This window comes from Phoenix dactylifera, chromosome 11 (genome assembly GCF_051530095.1).
Source record: "Phoenix dactylifera cultivar Ajwa chromosome 11, Ajwa_hap1_PhDact_Kaust_v1.1, whole genome shotgun sequence".
Classification (NCBI taxonomy): domain Eukaryota; kingdom Viridiplantae; phylum Streptophyta; class Magnoliopsida; order Arecales; family Arecaceae; genus Phoenix; species Phoenix dactylifera.
In genome coordinates, this window is record NC_143200.1 from 29,947,844 (window position 1) to 29,967,541 (window position 19,698).

Sequence of the window (19,698 nt, forward strand, 5' to 3'; positions counted from 1 at the left end):
TCTCTAAGACTCCTTTGATAAACACTTTTCCATAGTGCCAAATATTTAGGTCCAGAAGATCAAATCCTCGCATGAGTTGGGCATCATGTGCTTATGCCCCTTGAAATGCGCCATCCATGCCATTACATTGTAGAATTTGAGCCATCATCTACTCTCAGATGAAGTTATATAGTTGAAATGCGCCTCTGATAGTGGGTTTCTTGTAGTAATTTTATTAACAATCAAGAAAATTGAATAATTAGGTTCATGCAGTTTGATGACCTTGGATTTCGTAAACATATATTAATACAAAACTAAATGTAGAAGCTAAAACGATTTCTAAATCATATTATCATCATACTTAAAATACAAATAGGCATAAACAGGTATCTATTAATTCAAAAGAAGCAGTTATTTATTAAATAAATTCAAAGCTAGATGTAGGCTCTTGTTGAATTGCTATTATTAATGTATAAAAATAAAAATGAGCTCTCTAAAATCATTGCAAAAGCCATGATAATGTCTGTTGTTAATTATAGACCTTTTGATGGATATGTGTATGTCTAGTGGCTTGGAATCTTTACTTAGGGGGAAATATTAGGTTTGGCTCAGCAATTGTCATGAAACTTGTAACTTCGAGTCTACAACTGACACAATAAACAGAAAGTGTAAGATGTGCAGTAGACTCATCCACGAATTGATATAAAGGCTAGTAGTGGCGAACTAATAGTAACAAATACAAAATTCCATAACATCACTCAGGCTAATGCTCAATTCACATGAAATAAATTTTTTGATTTTTTGCGGGGGACTGATGTCAACTTAAATGGAGTACTTGAGTTAATAAGAAATTTAGTTCCGTAGTAAACTCATATGGACAAAGGTCACATAAAAGCTAATTTTGAAAATCAATCACGTAGTTAATGCAAATTTGTATTGTGTGTCCGAGACATGCATATAAAGGGAAATATTGGCAAAATAGTTGCTAGCATTAAGATAAAATTTAAATGTCTCGGTTTCATCCAAGTCATGAAGGGTAATATCAGCAAATAATCTAGCAGAGATAGGGCAAAGAATCGAATAAAAGTTGGTCTCAATGCCAAAAATAACAGAGATTTTGTTTCCTCGTGCAGAGTTAGTCCAACTTTTTGGCTTAGCCCTCTCAAGTCCAGCTTTTGCATTTGTAGTAAGTCATGTGGAGTAAAATATAATGCCGTCAATTCTAAAAAGGACTAAGTTTGACTTCAGGTGAAGTCGCAGAGGTGAAGTTGAGATAGTTTGAGACATCCGAGACTCCTTTTCTTTTCCTATAGCGACCCAATTGGTTTGATTTTACCTGGGAGCCCCCATCCCCGACCTTCTTCAAAGTTAACTTTGATGGTAGTATGATGAGCACTGGCAGCAGAGGTAGAGTTGGATTTATGATCCGGAATCCGGACTCTAGGTTGATCGCAACAGGCAGGACGCCGATCTTTGATGTTTCAGTTTCAAGAGTGAAGCTAAGGGCGGGCTGGGTAGGTATTACCTATTGGAAGCGAGTTTTAAGGGCTGACCACTGCCATTGAGGGCAACTCAGCAATGGAGTCTGGAGATAGGCCAGATCGAAGGTCAAACAAGTTTTGATACTATTCATCCATTTCTGCTTGATATCTGGAGGAGCTTGAGGGAGTGTATCTTCTAGATGGTCAGGTATATCTATCATGAAGCCAACAATGCTTGGATTGAATTGCCTCTTCTATTATGGTAGAGCACTCGGAGGGGTGCTTTAAACTGACTTATCAGTTGTCCCGTGCTGCCTGAAATTTTAGTTTCTGATTTTATTGGACGTATTTATGTTAGATTTGTATGATATATCGAGTTGATATCGCGTGTTAGGCTCTCGAATCCATCCCGGATAGATTCCTTTGGTTCTCCCTGATGTCATGCCTTTTCCAATTCTTTTGAATTTGAGGGTTTTGAGAGAGTTTGTTACTCTAGGGTTTTAGTCGGCGAGGGTTTGTAGGAAAAGCGAAGTGTTAATCAGGGAGGGGTATCAAGAAAAGAGGGGGAAGAAGGTGGTTGTCAGGATTCTGTTGTCGAGTTTGGGTGCCGGAACAAGCCCTTCTATCGAGTCATGGCTGCCGATAGCTGGTCCCCCAGAGAGGGGAAGCATCTCGAGGTCCTGGGCTATTACAATCCGTTGCCGGGTAACTTGTTCTCTTCCAGAAAAAAAATCCAATCTTTCGTCATGCCATTGCCTAATTACGATTTTCCCGATCCCTAAATACCTCATCTTTTTTTTTGTGTGTAAAAACATTCTCTTGCTATGCACAGATTTCTCTTTTCACAGATTTATTTGTCTGCACTTTCTGTGATGCATAATGCTAGTTAAAGTTTGGATTTTTTTTCTTTTTAAAAATTTTTTAACTTCAGGGCAGGATGGTGGTAAGAAAGTGGGCCTGAATTTTGACAAGAGTGAAGTAAGTTGTTCTTTATGTAGCCTAGTTACTGTGTTCTTCAGGATTTCGCCCCCTTCGAACTAGCAGTTCGCTTATTTAGAGTTTGGTTCATTTTCTTCGACATATGAATCTTTATCTTTTTCATATCTTGAGTTCTTATGTGTAGTAATTATGAAGAGAATGAGAACTTCCATCGAAGAGTAGGATTGAGTTTTCCTACTCCATATCTTCACTGCTCTGATGCCATGTTATAGCCAGGTATCATGATGTATTTGTCGTGCCTGTTTACCACTGTATTGTATGCATAAATTCGACACAAACATGCACATGATGCTGATTACCACACCTTTGCCGCTATCTCAATGGCTTAAGTTCATACTTTCATCTCTGAATTTGCAGAGAGAGCAATGGAAACATGGTTGCTGTCTATTAGCAACTGACTATCAGGAACTGGCTTGATCATATATACACCAACACTGAGTCCAGCATTCATATATAAGTTTATGTAGGAAAAAGGAAAAGTGAAAAATGAAATTTTGAATAAGCTGTTTTTAAGATTATCCTAACCATGTACGGAGATTTCTAAGAGCTGGAAATGAGGCCTATGAGCATGTGATTTTGCATTGTTCTCAATGTTTTACCATAAGAAAATCCAGATAGATGTGGTTTTGATTAAGGCACCTGTAAGAAGGCCCAGTGTATGTTGTCCAAGACAATCATGTTGCACCCATATGTGTGGGATTAGATAAAAATGGGCAAGACATTTCCTCAGTTTTTCTTTTTGTTGCTCTACATGTTCTTTAAAAGTTCTGATTTTCTTCCCCTACTTCTTAGTAGCCGCGGGGTAACTTTGCTGGTCATATATTATTTCTTGTTTCTTGAGATGGTTGTTTGCTGTCATAAACCAAAGTTGGATAAGTTTATCTGCATATGGCTTTCTCCATCTATTTGGTGGTAGATTTAGAATTAGCTTGATTGTCAGCCCGTTGGGGAATATGGGACCTCCTGATTTGTAGATTAGCAACTATGTTTTCGTTTTCCTTGCATTAGGTTCCTTGCACAAGTTCGTGCCCTTACCTCAACTCCTTTATGTCCTATTTACTCTCATGGAAGTTGGAGGGGGGTTCTGGGCACAATATCTGTGTGGTAAGGGGGTAATTTACATTTGCAGCCAATTTGACAATATTTTTAAGGGGAATTTACTTTCCCATCCCTCTAAAGGCTCCACTGTAACAAAAAGTCCTTGTTAATTAAATCTAAAACAACCGGTCCAGAAACTTTCCAAACTGTAATTCCCGGTCCCTGAGCCCCTTTTATTTTGAAATAAGATACCGAAAATGCCCCTTCCCTCATGATCTCCCATCCTTCCGAAGAAGAAAAATTTCAGAGACTTTCCGAACTGTAATCTCCGAGCCGCGGCTGCTGCCGACCGCGGCCTGCCCCCTCCCGCGGCCGCCGCCGGCTCGGCTCGCCTCCTCCCGAGCCCCCTCCCGCGGCCGCGCCGCCGGGAATGCCTCCGCCCCCGCCCCCATGGTGGGAAGGTGCCAAAGAAGAGAAAGAAGGGCGCCGTTCCGCATCCTGCGGCTGTCGCCGGCCACGGCCCGCCCTCCTCCAGCTTCCGCCGTGGCCCAGCCTCTTTCCGGCGCCGCCGGCCTCGCAGAAAGAGAAGAAAGAAGAAGAAGGGAAGAAGAGAAGAAAAAAAAGAAAAAGAAAAGAAAAAGTTTGAACTGGGGTCGACTCCTGCTCTGTTGGGGTCGACTCGTGAGAATCTTGGGTCGACTCGCTCACTTCTACAACAATTTTCTAAGAACACTTAACTGTGTGCACAGTCCTGTTAACTGTGTTCGCAGACAACTTAACTGTGTGCCGCCAGCTCGCGGAAGGAGAAAAAAGAAGAAAGAAGAAGAAGGGAAGAAGAGAAGAAAAAAAAAAAAAAAGAAAAAAAGGAAAAAATAAAAATAAAGTTAAATAAGCTTGGAACAATTAAATAAGTTTGGAATACACTTAATCTAACATGACACACAGTTAAATAAGCTTGGAACATATTTAAATCATCCCGGAACACACTTATTCTACCCCAGAACACAGTTATTTCGACTGTGCACACAGTTAAGTGTTATTAGAAAATTATTGTAGACTTATGCTGAGCTGGGGTCAAGCTGGGGTCGACCCCTGAAGAGCTGGGGTCGACCCCTAAAGATATGGAGTCGACCCCTGAAATCAGGCAGAAAAACAGCTCTCTGGAAAGCCTGAGAGAGTCGACTCCAGGTGAGCAGGGGTCGACTCGTGCTATTAAGGGGTCGACTCCACGTGAGCAGGGGTCGACCCCAGGTCTGTGAACACAGTTAAGTTGTATGTGAACACAGTTAACTTGTCTAGGAACACAGTTAAGTTGTCTGTGAACACAGTTAACTTGTCTAGGAACACAGTTGTTTAGGAACACAGTTAAGTTGTTTGGGAACACAGTTAACTTGTCTGGGAACACAGTTAAGTTGTCTAGGAACACAGTTAATTTGTCTAGGAACACAGTTAACTTGTCTAGGAACACAGTTGTTTAGGAACACAGTTAACTTGTCTAGGAACACAGTTAACTTGTCTAGAAACACAGTTGTCTAGGAACACAGTTAAGTTGTCTGTGAACACAGTTAAGTTGTTTAGGAACACAGTTATCTAAGAATACAGTTAACTTGTCTAGGAACACAGTTAAGTTGTCTGTGAACACAGTTAACTTGTCTAGGAACACAGTTGTTTAGGAACACAGTTAAGTTGTTTGGGAACACAGTTAACTTGTCTGGAAACACAGTTAAGTTGTCTAGGAGCACAGTTAATTTGTCTAGGAATACAGTTAACTTATCTAGGAACACAGTTGTTTAGGAACACAGTTAAATTGTTTGGGAATACAGTTAACTTGTCTAGGAACACAGTTAACTTGTCTAGGAACACAGTTGTCTAGGAACACAGTTAAGTTGTCTGTGAACACAGTTAAGTTGTTTAGGAACACAGTTATCTAAGAATACAGTTAAGTTGTTTGGGAACACAGTTAACTTGTCTAGGAACACAATTAATTTGTCTAGGAACACAGTTGTCTAAGAACACAGTTAAGTTGTCTGTAAACACAGTTAACTTGTCTAGGAACACAGTTGTCTAGGAACACAGTTAAGTTGTTTGGGAACACAGTTAACTTGTCTAGGAACACAGTTAACTTGTCTAGGAACACAGTTGTCTAGGAACACAGTTAAGTTGTCTGTGAACACAGTTAACTTGTCTAGGAACACAGTTGTTTAGGAACACAGTTAAGTTGTTTGGGAACACAGTTAACTTGTCTGGGAACACAGTTAAGTTGTCTAGGAACACAGTTAATTTGTCTAGGAACACAGTTAACTTGTCTAGGAACACAGTTGTTTAGGAACACAGTTAAATTGTTTGGGAACACAGTTAACTTGTCTAGGAACACAGTTAACTTGTCTAGGAACACAGTTGTCTAGGAACACAGTTAAGTTGTCTGTGAACACAGTTAAGTTGTTTGGGAACACAGTTATCTAAGAATACAGTTAACTTGTCTAGGAACACAGTTAAGTTGTCTGTGAACACAGTTAACTTGTCTAGGAACACAGTTGTCTAGGAACACAGTTCAGTTGTTTGGGAACACAGTTAACTTGTCTAGGAACACAGTTGTCTAGGTACATAGTTAAGTTATCTAGGAACACAGTTAACTTGTTTGTGAACACAGTTAACTTGTCTAGAAACACAGTTAATTTGTCTAGGAACACAGTTGTCTAGGAACACAGTTAAGTTGTCTGTGAACACAGTTAACTTGTCTAGGAACACAGTTGTCTTGGAACACAGTTAAGTTGTCTGGGAACACAGTTAACTTGTCTAGGAACACAGTTAACTTGTCTAGGAACACAGTTGTCTAGGAACACAGTTAAGTTGTCTGTGAACACAGTTAAGTTATTTGGGAACACAGTTATCTAAGAATACAGTTAACTTGTCTAGGAACACAGTTAACTTGTCTAGGAACACAGTTGTCTAGGAACACAGTTCAGTTGTTTGGGAACACAGTTAACTTGTCTAGGAACACAGTTGTCTAGGTACATAGTTAAGTTATCTAGGAACACAGTTAACTTGTTTGTGAACACAGTTAACTTGTCTAGAAACACAGTTAATTTGTCTAGGAACACAGTTGTCTAGGAATACAGTTAAGTTGTCTGTGAACACAGTTAACTTGTCTAGGAACACAGTTGTCTTGGAACACAGTTAAGTTGTTTGGGAACACAGTTAACTTGTCTAGGAACACAGTTAACTTGTCTGGGAACACAGTTAACTTGTCTAGGAACACAGTTGTCTAGGAACACAGTTAAGTTGTCTGTGAACACAGTTAACTTGTCTAGGAACACAGTTGTTTGGGAACACAGTTAACTTGTCTAGGAACACAGTTGTCTAGGTACATAGTTAAGTTATCTAGAAACACAGTTAACTTGTTTGTGAACACAGTTAACTTGTCTAGGAACACAGTTAATTTGTCTAGGAACACAGTTGTCTAGGAACACAGTTAAGTTGTCTGTGAACACAGTTAATTTGTCTAGGAACACAGTTGTCTAGGAACACATTTCAGTTGTTTGGGAACACAGTTAACTTGTCTAGGAACACAGTTGTCTAGGTACATAGTTAAGTTATCTAGGAACACAGTTAACTTGTTTGTGAACACAGTTAACTTGTCTAGGAAAGCCTGAGAGTCGACTCCAGGTGAGCAGGGGTCGACTCGTGCTGTTAAGGGGTCGACTCCAGATGAACAGAGGTCGACTCCAGGTCTGTGAACACAGTTAAGTTGTCTGTGAACACAATTAACTTGTCTAGGAACACAGTTAACTTTATTTTTATTTTTATTTTATTTTCTTTTCTTCTTTTTCTTTCATTTTCTTTTATTTTCTTTTCTTTTTCTTTTTTTTTCCTTCTCTTCTTCCCTTCTCCTTCTTTCTTCTTCCTTCTCCTCTCGCAAGGCCGGCAGCTACGGAAGGGGGTCGGACGGTGGCGGCCACAGGATGGGGCCACCGGGGGGGCAGCGGCTCCTCTTCTTTGGCACCTCCCCACCGTGGGGGCGGAGGTATTTCTGGCGGCGCGGAAGGGGGCAGCGGGTGCAGGAGGGGGCGGGCTGTGGCCGGCGGCAGGCGCGGGAGGGGGTGGGCCGTGGCTGGCGGCTGCCTTTTTCTTCTCGTTCTTCGGTGGGAATGGGAGAGGCGGGGGCATTTTGGTCCCATAAAGCAATGTTGAAATATATATGGACCGGTTGTTAAACAACCGGTCAACAGGGATTTAATGTTAAAGTTCGGTCAATAAATGGACCGCTGAGCAAGTTCCCCTATTTTTAAAAACTTTATTTCTTATCTGAGAAATGCTTAAGATTAGATCCGAGCTTACATGTCAGATTGAGAATGTGCTCATTGTTTCTCCAATGGAAAAAGTTTCCTTGGTTATTTGCCATATATAGTTGACCTTTATTTATTGGGATTCTGAGATTAGTTGGATGCACAAGTACACCCTGAGTGGTGCTGCCAGAAGAAAATGCGTTATTTTACTGCTTAGACCAGGAGAATGTGTTTGTTTGAAAGTAGCATGCGACTTGGACACTCTCAAGTTTTACTCTCATTAGTAATGAAATCTTATGCAGGAAATGAGATCTTCTCATATGTAAGCCTTCCTCTAGTTCCTTGCTACGAGCTGCAATACGAAAATATCATAATTTTAAGCTGAAAACCTTTCCATTGTAGGTTATTTAGCTTCGAAGAAGAGCTAATGATGAAATAAGAGGGTCTTCTGGTTTCGATATTGATAGGAGGTGGCTTGTTCTTATGTTTGTCCTATATGAAACTGGATTAAAATTTAGTGATTGGAAGCAAGTGCTAATCTAAATTTTCCTGGACCATTAAGGCATAGTGATATGCAGCATTTAGAAGAATCCATCTGTCCTGCGTATAATTATGACATATCCTGGTACAATATGCGTTGCTTGAAAGAGTTTGCTGGATCTGTTCTCGGAATACTTTTATTCTTCACACCCATTTTCTGCTGCTGGTGCAGGTTCTGGCTATCGGTTGGGTCACAGCCTTCAGAGCCCTTCCAACGTATCCTTTTTCGAGCGGGGCTTCTTCCTCCCCCACATTTGCTTGCGATTTCCCGCAAAGGCGGGCCACGTGACACCCGCCCCATAGATCCGATGAGCGCTCGTTACCTGAGTCCCACAAACTCTCCTCACGAACAAGAAGGCGCTGACGCTGGGAAAAAGCGAAGCAGGCGACAAGCAGAGCCTTTGAAGGGAGGGCACCAAAACAGCTGCTGTTTTTAAAAGTAAGCTGTCTGCTCTTATCATCTAGTTTTGGGCGTATGAATTGGTGTCATATTTTTCTTTTCTTTTTTTTTTAAAAAAAAAAACGTTTCCTAATGTTATTTAATAAGTTCCCACGAATCCAGATTTGAACCATTGATTTGTGATTTTGTATTTTTAATGACTCAAATAAAATTGCACATCTGTTTTTTTTTATATGTTTGGAATGAACATAACAGAAGAGAAGGAAGCTTGAAGGCTGTAAGTCCCTTCCTCGCTTTCCAATATAAAGCAACCATCTTATTCTGTTTATGGCTCCCCCTTGGAGTTTTCACATATTTAAATTATTCTGATTGATTCATATAAACCATACCTTTCTTCATAACCTAACCACGCAAAAGTAGACTTCCCTTCTTTATACATCGTATTGGATATGTTGCCGTTTCTTTGCAAGAGCAGCACACAGTCGATACCAATCTTTTCCGCTAATCGTCCAATGAGAAGAGATGCTTTATCTGATCAGATCACGAGAATAAAATCCCCCTTGTTCGCATATTAAAGGGCGCCATCGAAAACTATCGATTTACTCTGTAACTTTGTAGGATAAGAACTTGATACGTTCCCTCCAAATCAAAGTGGATTAAAGTGAGCCTGCTCGTTAACTTTTCGTAAAGGCTACAAATAGACCTTCTGGGTCCCGGCCCATCCCAAACGGTAAATAGTGCCATCAGTGCAAATTGGTTGTGGTGTATGATTAGTACCTTTTTATGGACACTGCCTGAAGGTTGGTTTCGGCTTTGGTGTGCCTAATACCAAATATATGATATTTACTTCTTTAACTAGATCAAGTTTAGACGTGGCCTAAAAAAAATAGAATTTTTTGCATGGATACCTTTTTAAATATCGAATTTTGCATGAATATCCTTCCAAAATTGATATTTGCATTTATACCCTCGTAAAACTCTGTTATTGTACAAATGCCCGCAATATAACGGTTGTTCTAACGGTGTTAAAAAAATCGTATTTATATTAATTAAAAATAAAATAAAATTTAAAATTACGCTATTGTTTCTGTTTTCTTTTTTTGCTATCAGGATCGCGATCTATTTGCATGTCTACCCATTAAGAATATTTTAATCATTTTATTTGAAACCGTTAATTTTTTAGCATCGTCAAATAGTATGGGTACATATGCAAAAATAAAAATAAAAAAAAAAGGGGTAGAATGGCAAAACAAGTGTTTTACGAGGATGTACATGCAAATATCAATTTGAGAAGGATATGCATGCAAAATTCGATATTTAGAAAGGTATTCATGCAAAAAATCCAAAAAAAATAGCTCGTATGAGTGATAAGTCTACCAGTTCTCGTCAACTATTTATATCCGAATTACTTATGGTCGATGTAAACTTATCTAAATTGAATCCTGCTCGCAGAACCACCGCCAATTTGGATAGATGGGGTGCAACGTGGTGCATCCAACCCGACAAAATACAATACATATGTATACATACATATATTATTGCATTAGAGAATAGCAACTGAAACAAAAATAAAAACATTGTCCAACTTCCTTTATTCCTTGCAATGAGACACAAGGCATTGCTTCCCAGTGAGGCCACCCAAAACTGGAAAAATACTAAACCCAACCTCCTCACCATGTGCGTGAGGGCCTTCCAAAGCAACCTCCGAAAGCCTTCAACCCCACCTTCTTCCCCTCCCAACTTCCTCTCTTCAAACTCCCCCACCCCCCTCCCCAAGGCTCCAATCCCAGCGGCATTTAAAAGTTACTCCACCCCCCTCCCAATGCCTCCTTCCCTCACTCTCCCCGACCATCCCCCGCCACCCCAATTGAAACCACCAACCAGTTCCGGTTCCGAAAATCCATGGGGCCATCAAGGCAGCTCTTTGCCTCTGTTTTGGTGCTGCTCCTTTCATTCCAGCTCTCCATGTGCTGCACCTTCACCATATATAACAACTGTCCGCATGCGATCTGGCCCGGGACGCTGGCCGGGGCGGGGACGCCGCAGCTGCCGACGACCGGCTTCCGGCTCGAACCGGGCCGGAGCGAGCGGATAGCGGCCCCGCCCGGGTGGTCGGGCCGGTTCTGGGCGCGGACCGGGTGCAAGTTCGACGCGGAGGGGGCGGGCACGTGCCAGACAGGTGACTGTGCGGGCCGCATGGAGTGCGGCGGGGCCGGGGCCCTCCCTCCCGCCACGCTCTTTGAGATCACCCTCGGTAAGGGCAAAGACCGGGACTTCTACGACGTCAGCCTCGTCGACGGCTACAACCTACCCATCGCCGCCGCACCCCGGGTGCCTCGCGGGAGGTGTAACATTACCGGATGCGTAGCGGATCTCAACAGCGGTAATTAATTATTTCTCTTCATTAGATTTCATTTTTTGAAAAGAAAAAAAGTCGAGTTACATGAGCTCGAGATCCAAACTTAAATAAAAATTAAAAATTGGATAATTAATTATTTCAGCTTGCCCGAAAGAGCTTCAAGTAGACGGGGATGGTGGAGTGGTGGCCTGCAAGAGTGCTTGCGAAGCCTTTGGGCTGGATGAGTACTGCTGCAGTGGGGAGTTTGGCAACCCAACCACTTGCAAGCCCTCTTACTACTCGAGCATCTTCAAGACTGCCTGCCCAAGGGCTTACAGCTATGCCTACGATGATGGAACCAGCACCTTCACTTGCAAGGCCTACGATTACACCATCGTCTTCTGCCCCAATGCCAACGGGTAACTTTCTGCCCTCTATAAATGTTGTACCTTTCTTTGTTCTCGCTATCATAACGGCTCCTTTCGTCAGTTGCATCCTTTCTCATTGACACCATTTTTTTTCTGCCTCACAACTCTACCCATGCTAATTCAGCTTTTACAGTCCTCCCTGCACGGTACAGTCCTCAAGTTTTTGTTCAGCATATGATGGCCTCGTTATGCTTTTTCACTCGAATTCATAGAGCTGGGTGATTAAATATGCAGATACCTAATCTTTCATGATCTTGTTCATGTCTCCTTGCTTCTGCCTTGGCATTTCATCTCTGCCTCAACATTCTTGCTCTCATTCTGAATGCATGCATTCAATTTCTTAATGTAAAAGATTGAATGATAAACAAGTACTGTGTCTTTAACTTCCATCCCTGCACAGGATGAGGAGGTCGGATGGGTTTTCTACAGGCCAAGCAATAAATGGACATGGAGATGAAAGTGAACCCCTGGCGATGGTCTCATCTGCGACCGTGGTATCATTTCACCTATGCTTCCTTCTCCTGTCCGTTCTCTTTTTCTAGGCGGCTCTGAATGATCTGATTGCCTCAGCTGTCGTGAACAAAGCTGGGGCTCGGTGACAGGCTGACCTGAGAATTAAAAGCTCGTTCAAAGAAAATACGGCTGTACAACCAGCTTTACATCATGCGAATCCAGGAGATAGATCTCGAGCAAAAAAGGATATGGAACTGAAAAGATGAAGAACACCTGTGTACACTCCAGAAGAAAAAAGAGCAAAAAATTTATTGCAGAGACTCTCTAACCGGAGGTCATCCTAATAATTTCTTTGCGATTTCATACTTACCATAAACCTTGGATAACACTATCTGAAAGCAAAAGCAAAAAATGAGAAGGATACTAGAAACTGGAGGTAATAATATAGAGTTGTTTAATAATTGTTATTGGTGTAAAAGTCAATAACACAAATGAAATGCTGGATAGTGCTTTGCTCAAAAAAAAAAAAGACGAAGAAAATAAATGACAGAAAAGAAAGACGAATGCCCCTGCGACCACTGCCACCACCCTCTACCCCTCCCACTCTTTTCTCTTTCCTATTTCCTAATTAACAATAACTAGTGTTGAAATGATCCGGTACAAAGATACAAGGATATATTAAGCAGGCGATCATCTCATTTCTTCTTCTTTGTTTTCTTTGCAACTTGAGGCTTCCTTGCTGCTTTCTTGGATGACCTTGCAGTACCTTTTGCCTTTCGCACCGAACCCTGCATATGAAGTCTTGTCAGTTACCCGTGCAGCAATAATTTATAATGGAAGCAAGAGAAGTTTATAAATTTAGAAGGCACCAATCATGAGAAATAAATTAGTACTGGTATCCTTCATTACAACTCGGTTCCAGTTCAATGAAAGAATGATAACCCTTTCAGCAAAAAAAAAAAAAAAAAATGATAACCCTTCAGAGATCCTATACTACTGAGACAGCAATATGCCACTGCAATTGTTTCTCATCCAATCTGATAGAAGGTACCTCAAACTCCTGTCCTGAGATATATTGCAGCATTGCCGCCATCTGATAGAACAAAGGAAATCAACCTGTTCTCAATACTGCTCGTCTTCCACACTTTCCCATCAAATAGCTGTATGGTCAGCGTGCATTGAGCACAGTGACAGTTGTGATGAATTTAGTGAACAACCATGATTCTCTTTGTTTCTTTCTATTTCTGATTAACATCCAAAATTGAACAAAACTTTTGCTTATCCTAAATGTCCCTCTAGGACGAAATTGCTAAACAATTCATTGAAAAAAAGCTTCTATTTTATGGCTAGAAGCCATTATTTCTTACTTATTTGGGCTACACTAACCCCTCAACACAGCTAAACAAAAATGATAACCAACTAGCTGACCACACTTCTAGCCTTAATCCCAAGAGCCCACCATGAACTGTCTGTACCCAAAAGCCAAAGAACAAGCTGGTCAGGTATGTAGCTTTCTATTTCTTTGTAAGTTGAAAAAAAGCATATGAAATCATTTACTTAGTATCATATACCCAATTTGAATATTTTAAGCATATATAAATCGGTTTATTGAAGAGCTGATAATTTGATTCAGAGGAAAAGAGTTAATCAAAATCTCTCCCAACAGTAGTAATCTGTGCCATGAGCACCGTAACAAATCAGAAACAGTTATAGAAGGGACTATTAGTTGTTTTCCAAATATCAATGAGAAAGCATTAATTCAATTACTTCTATAAGAAAATAATTGCAATACTATTTTCCAACAAACTATAAGTGAAGCCACCAATGCTGTCAGAAATAAAAGAAAGTGATCTACCGTGAACTTTATCCATGCCAAATTAAACATGACTGCATCTTTGCAGAATTTACAGTTCCATAAACTGTGTCTAAAAGAAATTAACCAGGATTGAGAGCATACCGATGACTTCTCAACTTTTCCTTTGGTCTTCATATCTAGTTGGACCCCATTTTCATTGCTTCGATCACTTTGATGAGCAGAAGATTTAGGCAACCTATCTGCCTCCTCTTCAGAATCAAACGAAAATCCATCAAGTGTTCCTACTCAAAATGGGAGAGCTACTTGTTATATGATAGATAAGAATAGTGGCAGTAAGGCATATGTAAGTATGCATAGAACTGCATAAGGCAGCAGGGAGAAAGAAGATGAGAACAAGCTATTCAAAGGTTGTAAAATGAATATTGGCATGTCGTTTCCAACAAAAAAATTCTTTTCATGCAGCCGAGCAAGGCTACTCCACTATCCTGTAGGTTTCTCATGAGGTGCTGGAAAACCACTTCCCTAAGGCAGAATTATCCCAGGACATTGTCCTATAATATCCACAAGATGCTAAACCTTCTTAGATTGCTTCAACTAATTAATACGTATCTTCGAGACCCCTGCTTCAACTTATTTTGCTTTAAAATTACCTGTATCGTTAATTGAGATCTTCGTGCAATAGGTTAATGTTTCAAGGAGTGCTGGGTCTTGATTGAATGGTGAATCAATGATTGCTGACCACCACAATTAGTTAGTGCATGCACAATCAGTTACTAACATGAAGTATGATGACACCTTTCAACCTGAAGTTCTAAAGCAAAGGAGGATGGTTCTTATGCATTAATGAAAACTTATGATAGAGTTCACAAGAGCTAATCTAGCAGACATTAATAGGAAAAGTTGTACTAAATGGTTATGCGGGGAAAATTTATAAGATATATTTAAAAGCAAATTATGCTTGCAAGCAATGACAAAAGCAACAGAATTCTTCCTGTAGATATGATCATACACCAAAATTTAATATAAGGAGAAGGGTCGTGCTGATTTTCACAAAGAAGAAAATGTCATGTTTCTACAAGACCAAATATTTGTTTAAACAAGTGACTATTTTAAGCCAAAAAATCTACCTTCAATCATTGTTTCAGCTTCAAACACATTAGACTGAGGCTCCAATTGGATAAAATCATTCATGATAGCTTCTATCTGTGCAGTCACCATTTCAAATCAACAACTAGATAAACAGTTTTGGAAAAGAAAAATTATAAACATCTTAAACATCTAACTCAGACTGGGCACTGGTATATCAAAAGATAACTATATGAAATTTAGATCTTATTGGCTCAGAGCTTGAAATAAACACACCGCTAACCAGAACAGCATGCAGATCCCAGGAAACTCACATGAAACTTCAGCAATTCTTAAAACATTAAATGCCATAAACCAGAATTAGTTTTTGTTCCCGGTTCTGCTACAGTACCAATTCCATTAAAATTGCACTTGCAAAATAATACACCATGATGTTTCTTTAACCAAAACAGGTCTGCATGTGCTCTAGATTAAGCTTGTAATGAGCTATTCATGATTTAAATTCTATAGTATAAAATTTAGGAAAAGAAGATGGAGTTCCAGTTTCTTAAAGCTCCTAACTCTACAGCTCACGGCACAACAAAAGATAATAGAATCTTAGAATAGAATAAGTATTAACTTGTGCAAAAGAAAACGATGTAACACGGGACTCAAGTCTCCATGAATCAGTATGTGCTATCACTTGATAGCACAAAGAAAGTTATAACCATAACAACCTAGCCTTTCCCCAAGCACCTGGTGTCAGCTTTAGCAATTGCCCAGTGAAAAAATAAAATAAGACAGAATTATCTCTACAATCTTTGAGCATTGTGAGAAGTCATGGGAGAATTAAGCCTGCCGGCAAGGGAAGAAAGAAGTAAGAACTGTGAATCATAAAATTAGTTATGTTATGATTCAACAAATCAAGTTGCATCATCAAATTAAAAAATATAAGGACGATAAAATGTAGAAAAGGGCATTGCCATGTATTTCGCTTTCATTAAGATATTAACTGAGCTTACATTTCTCATTCTAAAAGCACATACCCAACAGAGAACTCAGAAAATGTTACTCTAGGTTTTCTAAAGACAGACCTTTGCTTCTGACTGTCCGACACCAACCTGAAAAATAAGAAGTATTTGTCAATACCCAGCTATTACTGTTATTTGAAATTCCAAATCACAGAAAAATCACATGTTTGAGTTCAGGAATAAGCTAGAATTAAATCTAGTCCTGAGATTATGATGGATGGCATACGATGCAAAATGTCCTCGAAGGAACTATTGTTGATTTATATAAGGTCCCTGTAAATCAGAAAAAAATATAGCTATTATCAGATATCATTTTTAAGTGCTGCAGATAGATGGATGAACAAGGATAAATACAGAAAAGCCTCTTTAAAGGGTTAACTGAAACTCCAAAAGACCTTCTCAGTTGATAAGAAAAAGAAATCCATTGTTAGCTTGAGAAAATGGAACACAAAGGGCTGAATTTAAAAGGTAAAAGAAATATAATTCATGTCATAACAGCATTCATAAGTTCAAGAAAAAAATTAGGATCCAAACTAGGATGAGGCGATTGATGAAGTGCTAATCAAGAGAGTGATAATAACAGAAACTCTTATCTGTTTTCTACTTCATTATGAACCCGAGCAAAAGTACCTAAAATACAAATGGTTCCTTTAACAAGTCCAGACCACTATATTTTACTAAGAAAGTACTCAATAGCAGTGACCAATTAGCAAAACAAATGAGATTAATTATTTGCGCTGGGAGAATTGGGGGCCAGAAGTATAATTGTCTCTTTGTTTTTTGCAATATTTGCAAATAAGTATCTTGAAAAGTTTTTGTGAGTCAATTTATCCTACAAGCAAGTTTGGATTCATTAGAAACTCTAAACTCTAAAGATGTGACTAAACACAAAGAAGATAATCAACAAAATAATTTCAGGTTCATGGAAATCTTGAGCTTTCTTATACAGTGAGCCACTTCCAATTCTAAAGCCATCTAAGACTTGAAATGCTTGAATTGAGAGGAAATCTATAGCTTTCATTTTAACCTTTCCTTCTATCCAGACATAATATTCCCAACCTTTCTCCCGAACAGCGAAAAAAATAATATTATTTCACTGAGTTCAAGGATTTTTTTCCTTTTTTTTTTTAAAAAAAAAAAAGAACAATAGGACACATGGAAAAAGCCATTATCGAGTACGAACCATGTGAAACATTTTAATGATTGGCTTCATCATCTGTTTCACAAACAGGGATAAGGCAGATGGTTCACAAAAGTTTATAAAAACTACCTTTTAGGTCTAAGAGCATTTCCTGGTTTCCAGCAGAAGCATTTGATATTACTATTCGCCCAACAGCACCCACATCCCCACTTAGGTCTATGGAATCCCCATCACATTCAACCAGTACCTGAACTTAACAAAAGCAAACATTTAGAGAGCGAGATGTTCACAAATATGAACTTCAAAAAAGTCAATTAAGTAGAGTAACTGTTGCTAAGGAAGCAACCTAATGTCCATTAGATACATGACATGCATTGCACAGGACTAACCTATAGTTCATTTGCAACTGTTGGAAGATAATAATATTGGTGGTTAAAATTATGTCAGATGACAGTACATACTCCATTTCAAAACTTAGTAGAAAGCCAACACTTCATGGATACTACTTTTTTAGCTATATACTACTGATCAAATCCACTTTTTTTTTCTATAAGATATATATCAAACTGTTTTTATAGAAAAGTATCCAAGAAATAATTTTCTAAAAACCAGTGATGCTTCACATGAATGATTAATGAATAATCAAAGCATATCTATTCAAAGAAATTTAATCATATAATACCACATCACTATGCTGTGAAGGACACAGGTGCATGTGCATTTCTGGTGATGGTGAAAGTCAAGTGCATATCCTAATTTTTTTCAGATTTATATCTATGTCATTAACTGTGTATGGAATTTGCATTTCATACAAGGAGTTATTTATTGGAAAAGTAACACATGCCATAAACAGAATATTGCAGAACAGTTTTTTTTTTTAAAAAAAAAAGGGGGAAAACCAGACACAAAATAAATACCTTTGAACGTTGAACTTTGTCTGGGAACACTAGAGGCAACCTTGAGGAGATCTGAAATGCACAAGCGCATGTAACCCATCATAGGGTTGTGCATGAAAAGAAAACTAATGTATCCAGAGAATATTGGTAATTAAAGATGGATGAAATAGGATGCAAAACCTACATTAACAATATCTTGAAAAATCAGAAAATTAGTTCCCATGACAAACCTATCAGTTAAACCCAAAATGCTCGGTGGAGAAATGACAATCATCACAATGAGCATTTCCAACATCAACGTCATTAGTAGGATCTAAACTTAACCAGCAGTTCATTTAGCTTAGACAGTTAAAGATAAAAAGGTGAATTAATGTTGGCATCTTACAGTAGGTCCAGCAGGTTTCTCCCTGATATCTTCCTCAGACGGTCCCTCGTCTTGCACATCCAAGGTGTCTATGACAGATCATGCAAACGTAAAATGAACAAAGAGATTAAACAGTAAAGTGGTAACTGAGACTAAAAGATTAGCTGCCGACATTCTGTCGAGCAGTTATTCCAAAGAATAATTGACCTCATTCAGTTATTTGACTACCTTCTTTTAGCTTTTGATTAGTTTTAGTTTTTACAGTCTTCTGTTTTTTTCCCTTGATGGCCGGGCTTTCTTCTCCACTGTATATTAGAATCGTATGCTGTTCTTTTTGACGTTTCTCTGGTACTTCGCGATGGATATGATCGGACCTTGCTGGGCTACTTTCTGGGGAAGAGTCCGATGCCGAAGATAGTATCACGAAACCTTGACTTGGTGCCTGTTCGAGAGAGAGAACCCTTGCGATTAGCATGAAGTTAGCAGTCAAATGGTGACCCATCATCATAAAAATCTAATAAATAGAGCAAAAACTAGGGCAAAATGGTCAAAAATAAACCAGCGAATAGCCAAAATCTCAAGCCGAATTACAGAAAGAAACTAAACGCGATACTCTATTGCGAATTAATTGGACAAGCATATCAAAACCCTAAACAGATGCCCAAAACCCAGTACCCGATTCAGTTGACCAGTATCGATTTTAGTAAAAAATATACCCTGAGAGTAAATAGCATCGGAGGAAAGTGAAATCCACGATGCCAATGAGTTAAACATACCTCAAACAAACATTCAAAGCTTCAGCTGTATTACTTCGGAAAAAATAGTTGAGAGGAAAAGAGAGATGGAGCTCAAAGTGAGCAAAAAGTGGATTCTTTTTTACTTCCTTTTCTTCGATCATTAGCTTAAAAAAATCTAAAAGCGAGAAGTGAGGCGTATAAATCATGAATCACGAAGAAATTGTAGCGAGAAAAATAGGGAGATAGGGAACCTGGAAAGCTCGTAACCAGTCGGGAGATTCTTCGCGAGAGTCGCTCATGGCGTCGGCGATCCAAGAGAAGGTGGTGTTGAGGCTTTTGCCGCTTTTCGTCGGGTCTTGGACTTTGGGGATGGAGGAGGTGGAAACGGGTCGGATCTTTTATGTGTTTGCAAATCCGGTTTGCGAAGGAGGTTGGACCATAGTTTTACCTATGAGAGCCTGGGTTTCGACAGGTTGGTGCTTTAAGTATTTAGATAGGCCAATGAAGCAGCTGATTGGATAGCTTCTTTTGTTGCTAATTATTCGATGGACCATCCATAGGAGAAAGAGGTGGAGTTGCCTTCTGTGATGTACTGCTTTTTAATTTTTTTGGTTGTATCCGTGCAGGATACGCATGAGGCTTTCGTTTTCAAAAAAAAAAAAAATCCACGGATCTACCGTCCATTAGTAGTTATTTAAAATATAAA

General features: G+C 39.3%; 3 protein-coding genes across 4 annotated transcripts; 2 read left to right on the forward strand and 1 right to left on the reverse strand.

The window, feature by feature from the left end:
• Positions 1 to 1,367: 1,367 nt before the first annotated feature.
• LOC148700776 (small ribosomal subunit protein bS16m/bS16c-like) lies at positions 1,368 to 8,955 on the forward strand. The gene is made up of 5 exons (XM_089926409.1): positions 1,368 to 1,493; positions 1,982 to 2,165; positions 2,392 to 2,433; positions 4,527 to 4,530; positions 8,496 to 8,955. Exons 1-5 carry the CDS (start codon positions 1,368 to 1,370, stop codon positions 8,758 to 8,760), a joined length of 621 nt encoding a protein of 206 aa, XP_089782535.1. The 3' UTR covers positions 8,761 to 8,955.
• A 1,552-nt stretch (positions 8,956 to 10,507) lies between these two features.
• On the forward strand, positions 10,508 to 12,227 carry LOC103715517 (pathogenesis-related thaumatin-like protein 3.5). The gene is made up of 3 exons (XM_008803170.6): positions 10,508 to 11,106; positions 11,225 to 11,480; positions 11,890 to 12,227. Exons 1-3 carry the CDS (start codon positions 10,626 to 10,628, stop codon positions 12,029 to 12,031), a joined length of 879 nt encoding a protein of 292 aa, XP_008801392.4. The 5' UTR covers positions 10,508 to 10,625; the 3' UTR covers positions 12,032 to 12,227.
• Positions 12,228 to 12,373: 146 nt separating this feature from the next.
• Positions 12,374 to 19,408, reverse strand: LOC103715516 (uncharacterized). Of its 2 annotated transcripts, XM_008803169.5 has the most exons (10): positions 19,244 to 19,408; positions 18,484 to 18,697; positions 18,277 to 18,344; positions 17,913 to 17,963; positions 17,125 to 17,242; positions 16,081 to 16,127; positions 15,918 to 15,944; positions 14,886 to 14,961; positions 13,900 to 14,039; positions 12,374 to 12,730 (listed from the first exon to the last, which is right to left on the reverse strand). In XM_008803169.5, the coding sequence occupies exons 1-10, from the start codon at positions 19,289 to 19,291 to the stop codon at positions 12,638 to 12,640; spliced, it is 882 nt and encodes a 293-aa protein (XP_008801391.4). In that variant the 5' UTR covers positions 19,292 to 19,408; the 3' UTR covers positions 12,374 to 12,637. The 2 variants fall into 2 exon arrangements, with proteins under 2 accessions (XP_008801391.4, XP_017700297.4); XM_017844808.5 differs by lacking the exon at positions 17,913 to 17,963.
• Positions 19,409 to 19,698: the final 290 nt, after the last annotated feature.